Source organism: Brassica oleracea, chromosome C1, assembly GCF_000695525.1.
Source record: "Brassica oleracea var. oleracea cultivar TO1000 chromosome C1, BOL, whole genome shotgun sequence".
NCBI lineage: Eukaryota > Viridiplantae > Streptophyta > Magnoliopsida > Brassicales > Brassicaceae > Brassica > Brassica oleracea.
The window spans coordinates 39,531,364-39,552,779 of record NC_027748.1 but is presented as its reverse complement, the minus strand read 5'-3'; the positions used below and the strand labels follow the sequence as shown (position 1 = coordinate 39,552,779).

Genomic DNA, 21,416 nt, shown 5'->3' with positions numbered 1-21,416 from the left:
TTCTAATACCATACTACATATTTTCCATTTTTCATTTATAACATATATTATTCTAACCGAATATATAATTATTAAAATATTTGATTTTAAAAACTAGAAAAGTTTGTATCTTTATATTCTTATATATGTAAACATGGATGTTAAATTTAAACCTAAAACCTAAAACCTAAAGCAAGTTTTATTAAAAACAAAAGTTATTCTCCACAGCGTCACATGGAAGATGATTTATTGCAAGCTTTTTAATAATGATATAAACGAAATTACTAATAATGTTGGTTTTTTTATTTTAGTTAACTTTCATTTGTTTAAATGCTTATATATTTTTATGACTTTTTAAAAGTTTTTGCTTCAGTTTTATATTGAATTTAGTTCACATAGTTTACATAATTTATGCTTTAAAACATAATTTATCTTAAAAAAATTAAACTAAAAAAAACCTAAATAAACTGATCCAAAAAATAAATCAAACCGAACCAAATGGAAACCGAACCGAATATAAACTGAATCGAACACAAATCGAACTGAACCAAACCAAACTAACTATGGTTTATTTCACTTGGAAAAATACTAGAATCAAACTAACCAAATCGAACCGAATCTGAACCGACCGAGAAAATAACCGAAATCTCCTATGTTCAAGTGTGGGATCTGTGGTCCACGTGTGATGGAGTTGCCGGGATACTAGGGTCGCATGGGCACGTGTGAGGTGCCAGCTTGGCATTATTCTCAATTTTATTTTAATTTTAGCTTAAAGAGAAATTTTGATAAATAAAAGAAAATAAAAAGCAGCCGTTGAGAAAGGTACGGTGTACCCACCGCTGCTTCTTTACCTCTTTTTCTAATTTTGTTTGTGGTTTTTTTAATTGTTAATACTATTTTGTCTGTTACCCTGCCACGTATGTTAACCTAGAATTGCCACGTGTCGCCATTATCTCTCTTCCATGTAGTGTCATTGCACATTAAGAGGAAAACTAATTGGTTTCTTGTTCTTGGTTTGGATTATACTCACCATCCCTAGAAGATATTTTGATTGGTTTTTATTGAAAGTTCTAACTCATTCTGTAAACAAATTTTCATATTTCTTTTATTAATCTTTTTCTCAAGAAGGAAATGGCTGTGGTGTCATTCACCTCGTATGGTGGAGAATTAATTATATAGACATATCTTCTCAGTTGCTAAAAAAAGATATATCTTCTCTAAAAATGATTTGGGTTATATCATTTCATCTATATTATTAAAAGACCCATTTGAAAATGTTCTTATTTTATTAATTAAACTCCATATTTTTTTCTTTGTCTTTTTCAGTTGCATTTATGAAATATCCTAAAACGAAAAAACTACCTAATTTATTACTTGTCTTTTCAGTTACATTAATGAAATATGCTTAAATGAATTTAAACATTCTATTTTATTGTTTGACTTTTTCAGTTACCTTAATGAAATATCCTTAAATAAATTTGGACATAATGTCATTTTATCAACAAAAAAAACTCATGAGTTATCCTTACGTGCATAATTTTAATAATGGAGATTTAAAAAAACGTGCATCATTAAAATGTTACCTAAAATATACAGCACTAATATATAACATGCATCAATAAAACTAGAATTTGACTCACACAATTGTACGGATATTATTTTCAGTTGATTGAATTAAAAAAATATTTAAGAATGGCTATGTTTTTAAAAATTATATGGTATTATTTGCTCATAACTCATTTGTCATTTGCTAAATTTATAGTTTTTATTTATATTTTTTGTTATTTAATTATAATATTTTCATTTTATATTTAAAAGGGAAATGAATTTTCTTTCAAACAATATTTTTGTAAATGTATTTTTTTAAAAATAATCAATTTAAATTGTTATTATCATTGAATATAATTATTTTTGACATAATTTGAGTTTTCGTTTACATCAAAACTTATCATATTTTAGGATAATTTTAATTTAAAATGTAATTTTCATATTTTTCAAAAAAATTCTAAAAATATTTTTTAAATATTTTGTTATAATTTTTTTAAAAAAAATTGAGTTACATTTCAAATAAAAAGGTAAAGATATTAAAAATATTCTAATTAAAATATGTAAAATTTAATATAGTTTTAAGGAAATGGTCAAAATAAAAAAAAATTACACATAAAATAATAATGATTTTAGTTAATTGGGCGGATCATTATTTATATGATATCGGAAACAAAAGAATAATTTATGTTTTTACAATTATCTAATTAACTATGTATTCTCATTTTTTTATATTATTTTATATGATATCACACATTCGTAAAAAATAGATAGTTTAAGATGCAAAAAAAAATTATTTAATAAATATAATATGAATAAATTTTACAAATACATCATTTAATAAAATAAATAATTAAAAACTGAAAATTCACATCCGCGCTGTCAGGATCTAGTTTTTATATTAATCTGATTGATATATTCTAAGTTTATCCTTCTAAGCATAATTATTCGCTGAAATGAAAGTCGTTCATTTTTAAATGATACATTAATAATACTAATGAAAATACGTAACATACACTAATTTATAACTAGGAATGCTTTTTTTTTTAATTAGGAATGCTTGCATCGCATGTCAACTGTTTTCTTAATTCTCAACATTATCGTCTCTCATATATTTATAACTAGGTCAGATTACGTTTTATTTAGTAGTTGAACCTTTTATTTTTTATTAGCATTATGTGTATTTAGTCTAATATCGTGCATGCTTATATTTGAATTTAATTAAGCTATGAACATCTATGATCAAATATAGAGTCAATCTGGACTATATAGATGCATGCAAGATGTAAACCATATGGTTAACTTTTCCGTGAGTACACACCTTATATTTGTTTTCTTCATTTATATGAATTCACATCTTATTTTTTGTTATTGCGGGTGGACTCCTTATTTTTATGCCGATCAAATGTATTCAGTAACAGTCACCCAATAAACTAATCTTTAATTAAGTACTACAGCGTATAAAGTAAGTTATTTTTGTTTGCAAACTCATTCAATTCACATAAAGCCACCGGAACATAAATTAAGTTGCCTTGGGAATGCTAATTGCTAGAGCATGAAGGCATAGAATCACGAGGTTAGCATAGCAACCGCATTAAGATGGGCATGCCTTTTGCATCATCTGCTTTTCAGAACATTATCTTTACCACTAAATTACATTTAGTCGTATCATACATTTTATTATTGTTTGGGCCAATCTGACATCGTACGACTATTTTTTTTATCACCGACAGCTCAATATTAAAAAAAAATACTGAAGGTGCAGGTTGCCTAATAACAAAAGTCGAGGCTCGTTCTTGAATATATTACTTATCTAAAGAGTCGCGTTCACATGGGATTAAACTATAAAACTTGCATACATATCGGATGATAAAAGAAGATCAACTGAATAAGTCTCACATTTGAACTAGTTTAGTTTATAAATTATAATGGTGTCATCATCTCATTTTTTGTTTAGGTAAGGTTCAAGTTTTTGTCTTTTTAAAACCCTAAATAATCAATTGTTGAGAGGATTGAGGTACATATATACTCCATTGTTCCTAAAAAATAGTTTTTTTTAGTATTTTCACACATATTAAGAAAACACATTAAAGTATCATAATAAATGTATCGTTTTCTGTAATTTTCAATTTTCAATAACTTTTAACCAATAGTAATCCAATAAAGTTAATTAATTTTCTTGAAATTTACCATTTTTTCATAGAAAACACAAAAAATACATTTTTCTGAAACGAACTTTTTTTTCTAAAAAGTCTATTAGTAAGGAACGGAGGGAGCAGAAAGTAACTTGTTTGAATATTTCAACGTATGACTATGATGATTCAATTGCTTTATTTTACTAGATGTGCAGTGAGTAAATCATTAAATAAATATCACCAGTCAAATAGTACTAAAAATTAATCTAGATTCGCAAGAATAAAAATTTTATAGAAGAAAATAATATATGTAGGTAAGTGGTTTTGGCGTGCCTGCTTTTGAGGGCAAAGGCATGACTCCATTGAGTTGATAAAAGTAGTTCTTTTTCTTTAGTTGAATTTAAAAGAGTTGTTGATCTATTATTTTCCACACATCATCTCAACCCTTCACCATAATGAGAATCTCAATGTCACACCAACGCATAATCGCACATCTAAATTTGTATATGGAACAAACTTTATTGTTCTTTTCTCCAAAGGAATCTCGTTTTCAGCATCCCTATATATGCATAATATATTTTGTAGTATTCATAAGGTCTTCTGTCATATATTCTCGATAGACATCACGCCATCATCTATGCCATACCTACAGTTCTAAAAGTTATGTACTTGTCAATATATAAAAGTAAACAATATGCACGTCCAATATATGTAATACTATGTGTTTGGCACGTATTTAGTAGATATCGATAAACACAAAATACGTGAAAGCAATGCATCGGAAAAGTTAGTTGAGCAAGGAATTGGATACGGCTCGAGATGGCATCACATGTATTGGAAAAAGTAAAGCAATGTGTCATTATAAACCATAAACCTCAATAATAGTGTTTCCGCTTTCTTATTCTCCCATCAACAAATATTTTGTTATCTTCACAACAAGCAAAATGGATTCAGTTATCAAGATTTAGGTTTCCGCTATTACATATCTCAAACATCTACATGACAACCACCACCACATTATATATTTGACGTTTTTTTGTCAAAATATATTGTTTAGAAATTAAAAGCAAGCTGATATATAAAGTTATATTAGTGGGGTATTTTGGTGAAGAAGGGAGGTGGATATATAGGTGAATCGAGCCCATTGTCAACATCTTGCTTGTATTGGAAACACACTACACTAGGACCTTAATTTCCACTCCTCGCAACAATTATATATTCCACGATTTTTATTGACCGTTGCACTCGATTTCATGCACCCATGTGGACCCACCAAACCTATCTGATAAAGTGATAATTGAGTAGAACAGCAAAGATGTCGTATGAATTTTCAAGTTATTACACACGTTACGTGGATCCAAGGCAATTTGTAGATCGAGACGGGCCGTAATTATCAAGGACTCGTATATATAATGACAATCATGTAATAAAATAAAGGAATAGATCATCCCTCTATTATCACTCATGGTTTCATCACCTAATCTTGATGACCTATCCCCACGTTAACGTTTCATTTTGGAATCGGGTGCCACAACTAATCTCACTTTTCCATGTTAGATATGAATCAAAATTTGACTAAACTTGTCATGTTTAAATTAATTAATTAACGTGCAATTAGCTGCCAAGATTGATTAACATATGATGCTAATGAAAATAATAAATTTCTGAGTGAAGATAAGGGAATCATCACCCCACCCACCCACTAAACATAATGACAGAAACGAGTGAAATTGATATGTCTTTCTCTTTTCTTTTCTGAACTCATACAAAATGAATCCATGTTATAAAAATAAATTAAATTTCCTAGATAAATTTAAGGGAAATTGCATCCAGTAGCACAAAAGAAAATTATAATTCACTCACTGACCATTTACCCTAATTTGTTGTATAATGTGTAATAATGCACTTTAATTTGCCTTTTTAATTAACTGGGACAACCTGCAAAACAAAATTAAATATATATTAGATATTATTTATTGGAACAAGTCGACGTGGCTATTTGTCTGTCACAAATCTTTCTCTATATTAAGTTTGTAACAGGTAATAATTGAGGAAGCGCAACAACTTGTTTCTCCTTCTTCTGCGATTACAAAGCTTCCGAGTACGTCCCCGTCGACGGATTTTGGAGGAGCATGCCTATTGTGAGGACTCTTTCAAAGAAGAAAGTCAAAGAATTCACCGATTCTGAAATCTAAAGTTAAGACGCAGGCATTGCGGCTCCGTGCATCTATTTTCTGTTGCATGTGAGATTAGATATGGCGAAGACGAAAACAAAGTTGGAGAAAGAGACTTGAATACATGATTGTAGAACTGCGGGCAACGAAGAAAAGGAAGAAGATGAACAAAAGATGTATTCTTATACTATTTTATGAAATGGAATAGATTGTCTTCCCTTTAAATTTGACACTTTTGTTTTTGCCATGTTTATTAATATATAGTGTACTGTTTATTATGTTATATTTCATTCTATGCTCGATAAAAAAGAGTCAATCTTGTTTGCAACTATAGTTTACAAATTTTATGTGTTGGTTGTTGTTCCATGTTTCATTGATATGAGTTTTGTATAGGTATGTATATGAGTTTTATATTGGTGTGTATATGATTTTTTTTTTTAAAAAAATATATAGTTAACATAAATGTAATAAAATTTATTATGCCATCAAATAACATAGAATACAATGTGATGCTGCGTCGAATAATATTCATAGGTTATATTTGGTTTCATAGTTTACTGAGTAGGGTTTAGATTTACTAATTAAAGATTTGGGTGTAGTATTTAGTAGTTGTGGGAGTATTTATTATGTAGGGGGTTAGAGATTAGGTTGATGTTCTATACTATTTCAACATTTATAGGTTATATTTGGGTTTGTAGTTTACTGATTAGAGTTTAGATTTATTAAGTAGGGGTTTCGATGTAGTATTTAGTGGTCGTAGGAGGGTTTACTTACTATGTAAGGGTTAAAGGTTAGGTTGAGATCTTATACTATTTCAACAATATGGAATAGAACACGCACAATCTTTCAAACCAAAAAAATATGCATTCCTGGTTGTTTCTGGAACAATTTAGTAATTAGGAGTTTGACTTGGGTTATAGTATTTAAGTGGGTGTGTAGGGTTTAATATTTATGATTCATACTGTAGTTGATGCATTTTTAAAAAAATATAAAAAACATTTATAAATAATATTCGGGTTTATATTTTACAGATTAGAGTTTAGCTTTAAGAATTAGGAGTTTGAGTATACTATTTATTTGATGTGTGAGGGTGTAATCTGTAGGGTTAATTAGATGTTGGGTTGGTGTCCTATATTATTTTGTCAAAATGGAATAACACATCCATGAACTTTCAAACTCAAGAATGTAAACCATATACGGTTATTATGAATATGATGTAGCTTACTTATATTCCCTCATATGTAAACAGTTTACTGTAAATATTAGCCATACCTCACTTTATCTACGTCATCTATACAGCTCTCTTCCACCTGCTACTTGTACGAGAGAGGATTAAAACCGGATCAATAGAATTATAATTGTTACTTCGTCAAAATGAATGTCATGTACTTCATTTTCTTTGAAAACTTAACCATTTCGTAAATTGTCCCTAAATTTAACATCAAATTTCGGCATAAAATGAATGGATCTTCTTATTCTCCAATTCCATTGCACCACATTTCTCCATGGATTTGGTATGTCAAATAATTTTGAAAGATATATATGTTTAGTATGAATAGATGTGATATAACAAAAAAAAAAGAATTGTCAGAAATATAATGCATCATTAAATAAATGGTACAAAAAAAGGTGAGATCCCTAATAATAATAGAAACGTTGACAGGAAGGTAGATGTGCGTTTGTATTATTTTGGATTGTCCCTCTCTTCTCTTCCTCTATAATTACACTCACTTGTCGAATTCATCACACTTCCCCAACCAAACTTGTTTGCTCCATATATAATTATTATCAATTTATTGATATATGCAGGCAGAGACATGTGTGTGTCTGTCTAGCATATATAGTAGCTCACATAAATTATATCGATTGATTCCGTGGGATTATGACCTATGTTAGATTGTGACATCTGAGGTTTTTTGGCACTCTGCGTTATGTACGCATCATAGACTGCGACATTTTTTGTGTGTATGCATAGCTGATGATGATTAATGATTTATGCCAATTTGGGAACTCTAGTAAGTATGCTTTTAGTGGTCCACCCCATTTTCAAATCTTATCTTATCTTATCTTTTTTGCTAAGAATGTAAATTTCATTTTACAAAATGAAAGTTGAGGTTACAAAAGGTTATAATCAAAAAAAAAACTTCTACACTTGGTTCCACGGCCAAAAAATGTAAAAAACATGGAAGTAAAGATAATCACTAGAAGTGAAAAAAACTTATCTTTTCAATAATTCCATATCTCAACAAGCTAGCCTTTAATCCAACCAATGAAGGTAGCTTGATTTGTTTATATTTGTAAAAGAACTAAAATAACAAAGCCTCAATTTATAAGTTTTACTGTTCATGTTCATGAGCTGATATGGTTCTTCAAAACAGGCTCATTTGAATTTAGGCCCAACTAAAGTCTTACACTGTAAATAAAGTAAACAAGCCCATGACACAACCTTACAGTTTTTTTTTTTTTTTTTTTACAATTACAGTTTTACAAACATTCATACTTCATTCTTTTTTTTTTCTCTCTAGAAAATGTTACATTCCTACTCTAACTTAGATCATCGTTAACCCGGAATCCTTAAAGTGAGATTCTTAGCGAAAATAAAGAAACTGTTTCTTAACTTTTAGCTAAAAAAATTAAGAACCGGTTCTTAAAGTCCTTATTTAAGAATTGATTCTTAAATTTTTTAGTTAAAAATCAGTTTCTTAACTTCCGATAAGAACCTCATCCTAAGAACCCCGGTTAATCACGCTCTTAGAGCATGATTATCCGGGGTCCTTAGTGGGTTTCTTAGTGCGTGGACCCCCACAAAACCCTTAAGGATCGGTTACAAAAACTACTAATTAAGAACCGATCTTAGTGAATTTCTTACACTGTTCGCGAACCCCATTGACACGTGGCGGCCCGTGATTGATTTGCTTTTTAATTTTTTTTTTTTTTTTTTAAATCACACGATGGGTTTCTTAGGGATAATCATGACCCTATGGTTTTATTCGTCCTTCGCTGTCAAACAGTTTAAAATTGTTATTTAATCGATTTAGTTCTTTTTTGTAAAATAAAATAATATAACAAAATATATGGTTTATTAAAAAATTTAAAAATTAAAGGATAATTATATCTTGTCTGATCCTAAATGGCGACAAGAGTTTTCGAAACTTATCTCCCACCCAGCGATAAAAATGGCGTCTTCAACCGTTCTCAACGTCGCCGGAGCTCTGCTTTCCGGAGATTTTCGTTTACCATCTTTGTCCTCTCAAAGACTCAGAAAGAGTTCTTCTTCTACTTCCATGTTTCGCCTCAGCAATGGAGATCTATCGGCACCATATACTTGCTCTTGGCGACTATCCAGAGACAAAGCTCTAACGAACTCGAAGAGCTTTGCTGTTGGAAGAGAAGCTGAAGATGGCTTCCTCTCGGTACGTTCAAACTCTCACCGCTTCTCTGTTCCTCGCGGTTTCATCTGTTTGTTGTAGGAAGTAGTTTCCTGGGTCGGTTTGATTGTAGAGATATTCAGTTAAAGATTGGAACTTTATGGTTGCTTGGTTTCAAAGTTTCAACCTTTAAGACCTTTAGAATTGCTACAAGTGATGGGTTCCTTTTAGTTACACTGTTTCGGTTTGAAAAGTAAAGATATTCAGTTAAAGATTGGAACTTTATGGTTGTTTGGATTCAAAGTTTCAACCTTTAAGACGTTTAGGATTGCTACAAGTGATGGGTTCCTTTTAGTTTCACTGTATCGGTTTGAAAGTAGAGAAATTCAGGTAAAGATTGGAACTTTATGTTTGTTTGGTTTCAAAGTTTCAACCTTTAAGACCTTTAGAATTGCTACAAGTGATGGGTTCCTTTTAGTTTCACTGTATCGGTTTGAAAGTAGAGATATTCAGGTAAAGATTGGAACTTTATGTTTGCTTGGTTTTCAAGTTTCAACCTTTAAGACTTTTAGGATTTGGTACAAGTGATGGGTTCCTTTTTATTACTCATTGTTTTTTTTTTTGAGTTGTGTTGAGTTTGTTTGACTCTGTAATGTGTAGAATGTAAGTGAAGACAGTGACGAGATGTTCGACGACTTGTTCAACAAATATGGGAAGGTTGTTTACAAGAGCGACGATCTCAAGTCTCCAACAGCTGAGGTTGATGATGACGCAGAGAGTTTAGCATGTAATAAGCAAAAAAGCCTTTTACTTACAATATGCTTTTTAAACTCATTGGCATTGTTAAGGAATGGAGAAATCCACTCTTTGCAGTTGCTGTTGAAATGGCTAAAGTTGCGAGTGAGGTGAAAGCTGGAGACATTAAGGTCCTCTTCGTGAAGCCTCTCGTCTACTGGACTCGGTTTTTCATCATAGCCACTGCGTTTTCCCGACCTCAAATCGATGCAATCGGGTATAGATATCTCTTTTAAGACTCTCTCTCTCTCTCTCTCTCCCACTGATATCACTATAAACAGACTTTCTCATATCATGAGCTGTGAGGATGCAGGTCCAGGATGAGAGACATGGCTGAGAAAAAGTACGGGAAGGTTGCTAATGGAGATGTGAAGCCAAATGCATGGACGTTGTTGGATTTTGGTTAGTTTCTTTACTTGCGTTTGGTAATGAAGATGTAAAGGCGAATGCGTGACAGTTTATGTTTTGGTTGTGTGCGTTCAGGAGATGTGGTGATCCATTTATTCTTACCTCCGCAAAGAACGTTCTATAACTTGGAAGATTTCTATGGGAATGCAATGTCGGTTCCACTTCCTTTTGAAGATGAGGCACCACCTCGAAGCTGAAAATGATGATACTGTCTGCTCTAGAAGAAAAAAAAAGAAAAGGCAAATAGTTCATAATGACCAAGAAGGAAGGAAGGCCTTGGAGTTTTCATTTTGGTTGGTACAAGGCATTGCTCTGGATTGTGAGGGGGTTGATGCCTTGATGGATTTGGCTGGCTAAGATGGTCCAACAACACTCTTAGAGATCTTGGACTTGTTTGTAATCACAGCAACGAAATGTCTGTATTTTTAGACAATTAGTTAGAATATTTTCAGTCTTATCTTCAAATGAAATGAATTCAAATCTTGTATTTATGACAAAACCATATGAACATGCTTCTTTGTGCAAAGATGAGAGTATCACAGAACATGCTATACAATGTAAAATTTACAAATAATAAGAGCCATTCACACAGCTTTATGTAGGTAGTCTCTGATGTTCCATAGCTTATACACAGCAATGTACAATCATTGACCCTGAAACATGATTGGAACAGTCCAGACAACACAAGTAACCTCGGAAATATAAGTTAAAGTGAGAATGGAATGAGTATTTGAGTAAGAGAATGGTTAACCAATCTTTATGTGGAATTTGATTTGTGATAATGTGCTGACTGTTTTTCAACTTCAAAAACTCTCTTAAATAATGGCCCAATGTTCATTTTCAACTTCAAAAGGTGTGACATTAACTTTGTGACTTCAATGATACAATGATGAACGTTGAGAAATGGAATTTTAGACGAACAGAAGAAAAAAGACAATCAAACTGAATCTAAAGTTGACTATGTTCCAGTCCGAATAACATTTCCAATCAAAGTGTGGAGAACAGCAAGACAATCAATCTTCAAGGCGACAAAAGTTCTTGAACTTACGTCTATTCAGCGGGTCTCATTCCATCCTTGGTCATCTCAGTGCGTCTGCGTTTACCTCCATTGTCCCCTTCTCCTAAACGCAGTCCTACACATAAATCCCCATCGCATCCACCATTTGCAAGACCGGCAACAAGATCCTCTCTAGCAGTCTCAGTCCAAGCAGACACAGAACACTGACCGCTGAAGCTAGGCATGAACTGGTGCTCCACACTCGGAGGACCTCCTTTTGTCTCTATCCTCTCTTCGAGATCAATGTGTTGAACCTGCAGAGGTCCTAACGACGCCTCTACCTTCTCTTCAGGGCTTCTCTTCTCTTTCTTGAGATTCACATACGGAGGTGATGAGTCTGCAACCATTGAGCTCATCCCCGTTGTTGAAGCAGCTCGTTGCTCTTGCACTGCCGCTGAAACAAGTACAACAAACACAAATACAAGTCATGTTACTTCTATATGCTGAAGAAGTAAAATATTACTAGGCCTGCAGGTTCAGTTTCTTCTGTTATTTCGGGTCAATTAGTTCAGAAATCAGTTAGTTCGGGTTGGTCGAAATCTCACCACAGTGAACCGAAAAGAAATTATGTTCGTTAGTTTGGTTTCAAAAAATTTTACCGAAGTTTTTGGTTTTGCGGTTAGTTTGGTTAATTTTAGCTCGGATTTTGGTTAGTTTGGTTCGAAGTTTTGGTTAAGATTAGTACTGTTTGGTAAAAAAAAATATTCTTTTAGAAAACCGAACTAACCGATTACTGAATTTTTTAGTAGCCGAACTGAACCAAACCTTCTAACCGAAAACCGAACTTTTCAGTTTGCTTCGGCATGTTTGGGTAATAACTAATAACTGCAGGCAAGATTACCTTTCAACCCTTCATCGGTGGTGATTAGATCAAGCTGGAGATGTGTAAGAAGTCTTCCTAGATCAACTCCAGTAGTCCAGCTCTCTGGAGACTCACCCACTTTCAGCTTCAACCTCCCACGGCTTCCAGTGCCTCCCCATATGATCCCAATAGGCCTCGCATTCTCCTCCTCTCCCTTCATCACTATCAAGCTCCCGCTATCTCCTTCAAGATCAAAGGGACTGCGATGGTTCTCCCCAACAACAAGGAAGTCAGTGAGGAAGCAGACACCTCTCTCGTCATTGTACTCCAAAGCATAAGCCAGAACAGTTCCTGTAGTCAAGCCAGAGCTTCTCCCAACTTTCACCACCTGTTTCCCTACTAAACTCCCAACTGGTGACTGCAGCTCAATGGCTTTGACCTCTCCAATCTCTCCTACTCCACCTTTGACAGAGGTTGTGACACGTGACAGGTCGTAGTCGTCTGCAAAGGGGATGAATGCTCCATCTGCTCTCACAAACGTCTCTGCAAAAATACATTAAAAGTTGATTGCGTGCAGTTGCTGATGCTTAACCTCAAGAACTTGATGTTTTTTAGACCTGGATTGGTGCCAGCGAAAATGCCAAACCAAAGATCATCCGTGATGAAGGAAGTGGCTCTCTCAACGGCTCCAAGGTAGACACCAGGGCCAAGTGCAGGAGGGAGAGGATGAAACATCTTCTGGCTTGGGTAGTCTAAGTTAACAGCAACATGGCGGTTAGTCACAAACCCAACTTGTCTGCCTCCTGTTTGACTTCTCACTATTGCACCTAAAGTCCCACAAGTCTCCTGGCTTGCCACCTGATTGGGGTTAGGAACATCACAACACAAAGTTATATCGAGTTTGCGGTTGTTAATTCTGGAAGTGTCTTCAATCTTTGTGGACCAGTAAAAAATACGGTCCGTCTTTTAGGATTAGGAAAAATAGTATAAATACGGGTTTAAGGGATTTGTAAATTTATTCATTCAAACCTTAAACAGGCATTTGCCTCAATTCGTTTTGCTTTATTAAGTTTATTTGTTTTCTTTTAAGTTAATTCGAGTTTGTTCATAACAGCGGTCATTTCCATAACATCAGATCACAAATGAGATTATACCTGAGAGCCAGATCCAATGAAGGGATCAGAACCTTGGAGATGATCAACAATATCAGTGGTGAATGTTTGTTTAGAAGTAGGCTGATGATCAGGTTCTCCAAAATATGAAAACTCCACCACATCTACATCACACCATATCCCTCCTGCTCCCTAATTCAACTCCCCCAAAACAACACATTCATTCACAACCATTCTTTCTAACACTACCAAACTTTTAAAGATTTCAAACTGTACCTCAAGTGCAGTAGGAAGACACTGAAGAGGGCTAAGCCACTGCTTATGCACTTTCCGAGACACAAACACAATGATAGCAGGTATATCCGTGAGAACTCTTCTTCTGATCCGGAACCCTATGGCGGTTCCAAGACTGTAACAGCGCAAGATCTTGCTGTGGAAGGCTCTTATGGTCATGAGCTCGAGTAAAGTAGTGGCTCGTTGTCCTTTGGGCTCGGAGGAAGCTGGCTCAGGAGAAACCTCTTCCTCCTCATCCTCCTCCTTCTGCAAGTTTGAGAAGTAGTTGGCTCTCTCCTCCGCAGCGTTGCTCAGCCTGCTTGAAGTCGGCCATGAGAAGTAAGACGCCGCCGTGAACTCACAGTGTTGACCTGATGATCCTGGCTGACGCATTGTTGCTACAGTAACTAAATCACGAAGTCTCTCCTTTTTGGTTTTGATTGACAATCACAGCTACACAAGCGACAAAAGAAGCTAAAGATGATCAAAGAGAAGAACAAAGTTTTGAACTTTGAAGCTATTGATGCAGAGAACCCACTAAGAGTGTCAGATACTGATCAGATCAAAGAGTTTGGATTAGATTACCTGAGGATTCATAAGCCCTTAGTCAACGAGCCGTGGCCATAAGTCCACTGAAACACTAGTTGAAACTTGTTAGTTCAATACTTCATTGGAAGGAAAGAGTAAAGTTACAGCCTTTATCTTTTTCTAGATTAGAAAATGATAAAACTTCAGTTTAATCTCAAAAAGATTAGTGGGTAAAGTACTCAAGTATCCATAAAGTTTACAACTTTTAATAGTAACAACGCGCTTCTGGTCGGTATTAATTATGGCTTAGTGTGTCTTAGTGGAGTGATGTCAGAAACCTTATCTTGTCTGGTTCCGATTTGCCAACTTTTTGTTTGATCAAATACAGTTATTCTCCGGTTTATGGGCTTTCACTTAGGCGTGCTGGGGAAAAATACCTCGTACCATTTCCTCTAGTCTTCAGACAGGATCCAGGCTCCCGTGTGTCCCCGATAAAAGAAAGTTCCAGGTCTTCGTTAAAAGGAATCCTGGGATCGGTCCCAGAGACCGACCCCCCTTCCAAGAAATGAAAGATTTCCGATAAAGAGAACCTTCCATTTTTCGAATATGGAATAATTTAACCTAAATAAAATTGACTTCAAAACGACAATATAAGAGCTCCTAAATCCCTAAAGCAAGGGATCGACTTCTCCAAAGCTTAGAGATTAGAACTAGACGGCTAGAATTAGGGTTCTTACCTAATACTTTGTAACCTCGCTTATTCTTGCTTGTTCTATCTAATAAAAATCTCCTCAAGCCTATATCTTCATTATCTCACTAAATCCCCACGAAACGTACTCAAACACTTCATAAAAACCAGCTTATCCATCGTTCTGTGGTACTCTAAAAGAGCTTACACAAAAATCCCCTAACAAATTGGCGCTAGAAAAAGAGAAGTAATCTAACTACGTGATGATGGCGAGGATGAGTACGACGAACTGTCCGAAGCCGTTCGAACAAAAGCCGAGCCCCAGGGGCTACCCGACGACTTGAGAAGCCAGGAAACTAAACTACATCAAGCCCACGTCATATCCGGAGGACTGGAGGCAGGTGATGTAAGCCACCCCGCCGTCAAGAAGAATACCAACGATGTAGGGGACGACCCTGAAACCATCAAATCAGAACACCCTGGGACATACAAGATATGCTTCACTGCCGAAGAACGAGAGAAGGTCTTTGTTCCACATCATGACGCCCTCGTCATATCGCTTACTATAGCGAACTGTCTAGTCAAGAGGATACTGGTGGACAGTGGTAGCTCCTGTAACATCATCTTCTAGGCCGCATATCAAGGTCTAGGGCTGGAGGAGAATGCCCTGATACGAAGCGACCCCCCTCATCGGGTTCAGCGGAGAAATCAAACGAACAACGGGGGAAACCAACCTCCCTACCTACACTGAAGGAGTCAGCTTACACACCAAGTTCCTGGTCGTTAACTGCCACTCTTCCTATAACGGGATCCTGGGCCGAGCACGGATTCACGACATGGGGGTAGTCCCCTCAACTCTCCATCAGATAATAAAATTCCCCACACCCTGGGGCATTAGAGCGATTAAAGGAGTTCAGGAAACCGCTCGCCACTGCTACCAGGTCGCTCTAAAGAAACAGGCTGAGGTAGCTCCACCCTCACAAAGGAAGCCTCGGGCTCCACATACGGAAGAACCCGAGATTGAAGATATGTATGACGTGCCATTGATCGAAGGAAACTCGACCCGTAACCTCAAGATCAGCTCCAAAGTCTCCGAGGGGCTAAGAAGAAAGCTAATAGACTTCCTTAGATCAAACTCCGATTGCTTCGCGTGGTCCCACTTGGATATGCCCGGGATCGACCCAGAGATCATTATGCACCAGCTGCAAGTAGATCCCTTGCACCAACCTATAAGGCAGAAGCGAAGGAAGTTTGCTCCGGAAAGAAATACTATAATCAACGAAGAAGTCAAAAGTTTGTTGAAAGCAGGGTTCATTCGAGAAGTGCAGTATCCAGAATGGCTGGCCAACGTCGTCGTAGTTAGGAAAAGAATGGAAAATGGTGAGTCTGCATTGATTTCACAGACCTCAACAAGTTTTGTCCAAAGGACCCCTTCCCTCTGTCTCATACCGATAAGCTTGTGGATGCCACGGCTGGACACCAACTAATGAGCTTCATGGATGCCTTCTCCGGCTATAACCAAATACTCATGCATCCTGAAGACCAAGAGAAGACCTCCTTCATGACGTCCTGAGGAATCTATTGCTACTAGGTCATGCCCTTCGGTCTGAAGAACACCGGATCGACGTACCAGAGGCTGGTAAATATGATGTTCGCGGATCAGATAGGGCAAACTATGGAAGTCTGCATCGACGATATGCTGGTAAAGTCCCTGGAAGCAAAGGATCATATATCGCACTTACAAAAAGCCTTCTCTACCCTCCGAAGATACAACATGAAGCTCAACCCAGCCAAGTGCTCTTAGTTACGGAAAATTTCTAGGGTATATCGTGACCCACCAGGGCATCGAAGCCAATCCAGAGCAGATCAGGGCCATCCACTCGATTCCCTCTCCAAGAAACGTCAAAGAAGTCCAGAAGCTGACCGGTAGGATGGCGGCTTTGAGCAGATTCATATCCAGACTCTCCGACAAATCACATGCCTTCTCTGAAACCCTAAAGAATCCAAAGGATTTCAAGTGGACCGAGAAGTGTGAATCGGCTCTCCACGAGCTCAAGGCCTACCTCACCACTCCTCCCCTCTTATCTAAACCCTTGCTTGGTGAGGTCTTGCTATTGTATCTCGCGGTCTCAGAACATGCAGTCAACGCCGTCCTGGACCGAGAAGAGGGAACTATGCAGCTGCCAATCTACTACGTGAGTAAAGCCCTCCTGGACGCGGAAACCCGCTATAGCCATCTGGAGAAATTGGCCCTAGCCCTTATGGTCGACGCTCGAAAGTTGCGGCTTTATCTTTAAGCTCACCGAATTGTGGTTGTTACCTCCTTCCCGATAAAGCTGGTCATGCACAAGCCTGAGGTTTCCAGACAACTGGCAAAATGGGCAGTCGAACTTGGGGAATACGACGTGATCTTCAGGCCAGCCACGACGATTAAATCCCATGTCCTTGCAGATTTTGTAGCCGAATTCTCTCCAGCTCTGCTCCCGGCTCTCGAACAGGAGATACGTCTCCGGAACGGGGTAGAAGAAGAGGGAGAATGGACCTTCCATGTTGACGGCTCCAGTAATGTTCGAGGGGCAGGAGTAGGGATCGTGCTCACATCTTCAACAGGGAACACGGCCTCGAGAGCCGTAAGATGTAACTTCAAAGCAACGAATAACGAGAGCGAGTATGAGGCCTTGATCGCTGGATTATCGCTCGCCCACTAGCTGGGTGCAGAAAATATACAAGTTTACAGTGACTCCCAACTAATTATTAATCAAGCACAAGGAGAATACCAGGCTAAGGATGATTGCATGATCCGAGTATCTGGCAGTCGCGCAGCGTCTCATCAAGAAGTTCAAAAGCTGTAAACTCACTCAGATTCCCAGAGAACAGAATTCGCAAGCCGACGCTTTGGCTAACCTAGGGTCCACCCTTGAGACGCACACCCAGATGAGTATCCCTTTTCTGGTACTCCAATGGCCGGCCACCCTAGTAGAGCCATCGAACGAGGAGGTCTCCGCCATTGAAGAGGAAGAAACATGGATGACTCCTTTAGTCCGATATCTAGAGGATGACAAACTCCCAGAAGATCGCAATGAGAGCAGGAAAATTAAGAAGAAAGCCCCTAAATACTGCCTCTCTAAGGGAAACCTATACCGCAGGTCATTCTCTGGCCCATACATGAGATGCGTCACACTCCGTGAAGCAGCTAGGTTCCTGGTGGAACTACACGAGGGAGATTGTGGGTCTCACTCCAGCGGAAGAAGCCTAGTATTGAGAGCAAAAAGAGCAAGATACTACTGGCCCACGATGGCTGAGGATACCAATCAAAAGGCTAGACTCTGCGACAAATGCCAAAGACACGCTCCAGTTTCTAAACTACCTCTAGAGAATCTCATGTCCATAAGCTCACCCTGGCCTTTCAGGAAATGGAGCATGGATATAGTGGGGAAATTTCCCATGGCGCCGGGGCAGAAGGTCTTCCTCCTAATAGTAACAGACTATTTTTCAAAGTGGGTCGAAGCAGAAGTACTCAGCAAGATAACCGACCTCCAAATCAGAAAATTTATATGGAAGCACGTGATCACGTGGTTCGGGGTCCCAGAGAAAATTATTACAGACAACGACCCTCAGTTTACAAGCCACAATTTCAAGGAGTTCTGCAAAGACTGGGGCATAAGACTCTCCTTCGCTACACCTCGACACCCTCAATCTAATGGCCAAGCGGAATCCACAAACAAGATTGTGGTAAATATGCTGAAGAAACGCTTGGAGGGTTCTTAAGGAAACTGGGCGGAAGAACTACATGGAGTCCTTTGGACCTATCAGACTACCACCAAGACAGCAACGTAGGAGACCCCCTATGCGTTGGTATATGGAGCAGAGGCTATAATCCCAACCGAGACGCATGTGAAGACCACAGTCTCGGGGACCACCTCTCAGGAGGAAAATCATGAGCTGATGTCACTGAGTCTCGACCTACTCGACGAAAAAAGAGAGGCTGCTTGACTGAGAAACTGGTCCTACCAGTAAGAAGTAGCCAAGACCTACAACAAGAAGGTCAGAACCAGAACCTTTCAGCAAGGCGATTGGGTCCTACGACGAGCAGATAAAACAACTGGGAAACTCACTCTAGGATGGGAGGGACCCTACAAGGTAATCGAGGTGCGGGGAGTAGGAGCATACAAGCTGCAATACGCTAAAGGTAAAATACAACCCAATTGCTGGAATGCCTTGCACCTCAGAGCTTATCATTTTTAACATCGATCCCCGGATCATATTTTCTATATCTATTATTTAAGCATTACGGATTCCTACTCCTATGTACGCTGATACGTCTGCGGACAAAGTTTATACAGTAAAATAGTTTCGACTATAAAAGGGTGGTAAGAATACCATAATAGTTAAAGGGGCAAACGAGCTGGATCAGGTCCAAGCGACCTTTGATCCTCGTCAACCCTCAATAAAAAGTGGTAAGACCATAGGAAAACAATACGGGTATGAGACATAAGGCAGGAATGGATCTGCGCAAGTCCGAGTATGCCGCCAATACTACCTAAAACCCATGTATAGCCTCAGGCATATCGGGGTTCCAAACTAAATAAATACCCAAACGTGAAAGGTACATGTATTAAAACGCTACATGCTAAAATAATACAGGGGACACAAGGTAAGGTATAATTGCAAAAATACTGTAATAACAGGGAGAAAAAATGCAAAAGTCTGGGAGCACCCTATAATATCATGTTTCTCCGTGGAAAGCAGCGTAAGCCTGGCACTTGGATTTTCACCCATACCAGCACCCTCTAAGTCTGATAGTGGCTTCCTGCAGAAGCCGCATGCAGCACGGGAACTCAATAGTAGCCAGCTTCCGAGCGGCAGAATGCGAAATCCCAACAGGTATCGGTAGCTACCTCACCTAGGCAGACATGATATGGTCCCTTAAACTAAAAATTCAAAACCCCCGGGTTTTTGAAAGCCTTCGGGTCTCCAAGCAGTCTCCGGGCCCTGAAATGATTTTTTCAGGACCTGGAAAAGCTAAACCTCCAGGTTTTTTATAACCCTCGGGCCCAACTACGATCTCTGGATCCTAAGTATAGAAGTTCCTAAACGGCCTCAAAGCCCGAGAACCAAAAATCTATAAACGATCTATATAGCCTATAGGCCAACGACCTCAGGGTCCCCAGAAAGACATCTGAATCCTATATCGTCAGAGCTAAGATTCCAATCTTGGAATCCCAAACTCACGAGAAAACTAGAAGCAAAGCTTGCAGGGAAAAGGAATTCATTACGGAAAATCATTGTTTCAAAGAGAATCAAGAAAGGCAACAAGAATCCATTATTAAAAGAAAAACAGGTTCGACAAAAAGCAATAAACATCTAGAAAGGCAGACTAACTGATACTCGAGACTCCGCAACGGACCTCAAGCTGACTTGAAAAAACCCTCCAGAATGGCGACCCAATCCCTCGGACCAAAGCGGATGCTGACGATATTCTCCCTCGGGATCCCAGTGCTCCGTCCTTCTTTCCAACCATTCATTCGTAAGCTCCCATCTAGCCGAATCTCTCACCTGCCGAATCAATAAGTCACGTTGAGCCGCCATTTCTCACACCCGGTTACAGAGAAGGAACAGCTCGGTGGGCAGCCTCTGCTGAATGCCCATTAGTGGAACCTGTAACACCCCTGAACCGTCCTAAGCATAGGTCGATCCACCGGCCAACAATCAAACAAGAACATGACCGCCGGACGACTCACACCAAGGGTTGGAGATGAAAGGCTAACCGGCCAGCCAACAATCAAACAAGAACATGACTGACCGTCCAACCCAACACCATGGTCCGGAAGCGCTACGTGACGGGTTAGGGACGATCCGGCCAGAGTCACAAAATTTACTCCACGACCTCGACCAGTTCCTCCACTAACTCGTCCCGCTGCGTCAAGGCACAAGGCTTTACAACCCGTACCTAGAGTTAGCATTTTCCGTTAGATCGAGGCCTAAGGCTTTTCAACCCGTACCACGACCTAACGTTGTGTTAGACCGGACTAGTCAAATATCAGAGTACTCATGAAGCGCATATAAAACAATTACTTTTATTTATTTAAGAAATATTCATACATTGAATAATTCAAGACTGGGCCCGGCCTAATGCCAAATCGAGTCAACATAACACAATTCACAATACCGTTTACAAAAGGCATGAAAATCTACACCGGCGGTCCTAACGTCCAGCACCATGCTATCCAATCATCCTTACCTAAAGCGACCTGCAAAAAAGACAACGGAGTTGGATGAGTAATCTAGTATTACTCAGTGAGCTGGCGGCCTCTACCCGCAACCTAGACTCTAACCCAGACAACCCAAAATAACAATCAATCTAGCCCTAACATGCAATATAAGCTAAGGCTAAGCAAACCGTTACTAAGTTAGACTTGGCCTCCTGCCATGATCTAGCTTCAAGTAACGGGAATCTGCATTAAAACAAGTCAACAATCAATCCCTAGTTAACCATATATACGCTTGAGTTCAGTACTCATGTAGTGTTAGACACTTAGACTATACAAGTAT

The 21,416-nt window shown here is 38.0% G+C and overlaps 3 protein-coding genes across 3 annotated transcripts in view; 2 read left to right on the top strand and 1 right to left on the bottom strand.

The window, feature by feature from the left end:
• The first annotated feature begins 8,942 nt into the window (after positions 1 to 8,942).
• LOC106317922 (protein Iojap, chloroplastic-like) lies at positions 8,943 to 10,930 on the top strand. The gene is made up of 5 exons (XM_013755737.1): positions 8,943 to 9,246; positions 9,862 to 9,988; positions 10,075 to 10,213; positions 10,310 to 10,398; positions 10,480 to 10,930. The coding sequence occupies exons 1-5, from the start codon at positions 9,010 to 9,012 to the stop codon at positions 10,599 to 10,601; spliced, it is 714 nt and encodes a 237-aa protein (XP_013611191.1). The 5' UTR covers positions 8,943 to 9,009; the 3' UTR covers positions 10,602 to 10,930.
• A 364-nt stretch (positions 10,931 to 11,294) lies between these two features.
• Positions 11,295 to 14,375, bottom strand: LOC106317894. The gene is made up of 6 exons (XM_013755703.1): positions 14,234 to 14,375; positions 13,652 to 14,101; positions 13,418 to 13,567; positions 12,881 to 13,121; positions 12,303 to 12,806; positions 11,295 to 11,855 (listed from the first exon to the last, which is right to left on the bottom strand). The coding sequence occupies exons 2-6, from the start codon at positions 14,039 to 14,041 to the stop codon at positions 11,455 to 11,457; spliced, it is 1,686 nt and encodes a 561-aa protein (XP_013611157.1). The 5' UTR covers positions 14,042 to 14,101; positions 14,234 to 14,375; the 3' UTR covers positions 11,295 to 11,454.
• Positions 14,376 to 17,206: 2,831 nt separating this feature from the next.
• LOC106339939 overlaps positions 17,207 to 21,416 on the top strand; it is an 8,967-nt gene continuing 4,757 nt past the window's right edge. The window contains exons 1-2 of the mRNA XM_013778809.1: positions 17,207 to 17,501; positions 17,680 to 18,596. Coding sequence (XP_013634263.1) covers positions 17,207 to 17,501; positions 17,680 to 18,596 — 1,212 coding nt within the window. The remainder of the gene's footprint in view (positions 17,502 to 17,679; positions 18,597 to 21,416) is intronic.

Coding starts and splice junctions, on each gene's coding strand:
- LOC106317894 (XM_013755703.1), bottom strand. CDS start 14,041: ATGCGTCAGCCAGGATCATCAGGTCAACACTGTGAGTTCACGGCGGCG. Junction 13,568..13,651: donor GTCTTCCTACTGCACTTGAG/GTACAGTTTGAA, acceptor GAGTTGAATTAG/GGAGCAGGAGGGATATGGTG. Junction 13,122..13,417: donor TCATTGGATCTGGCTCTCAG/GTATAATCTCAT, acceptor AACCCCAATCAG/GTGGCAAGCCAGGAGACTTG.
- LOC106317922 (XM_013755737.1), top strand. CDS start 9,010: ATGGCGTCTTCAACCGTTCTCAACGTCGCCGGAGCTCTGCTTTCCGGA. Junction 9,989..10,074: donor TGACGCAGAGAGTTTAGCAT/GTAATAAGCAAA, acceptor CACTCTTTGCAG/TTGCTGTTGAAATGGCTAAA. Junction 10,214..10,309: donor CCTCAAATCGATGCAATCGG/GTATAGATATCT, acceptor GTGAGGATGCAG/GTCCAGGATGAGAGACATGG.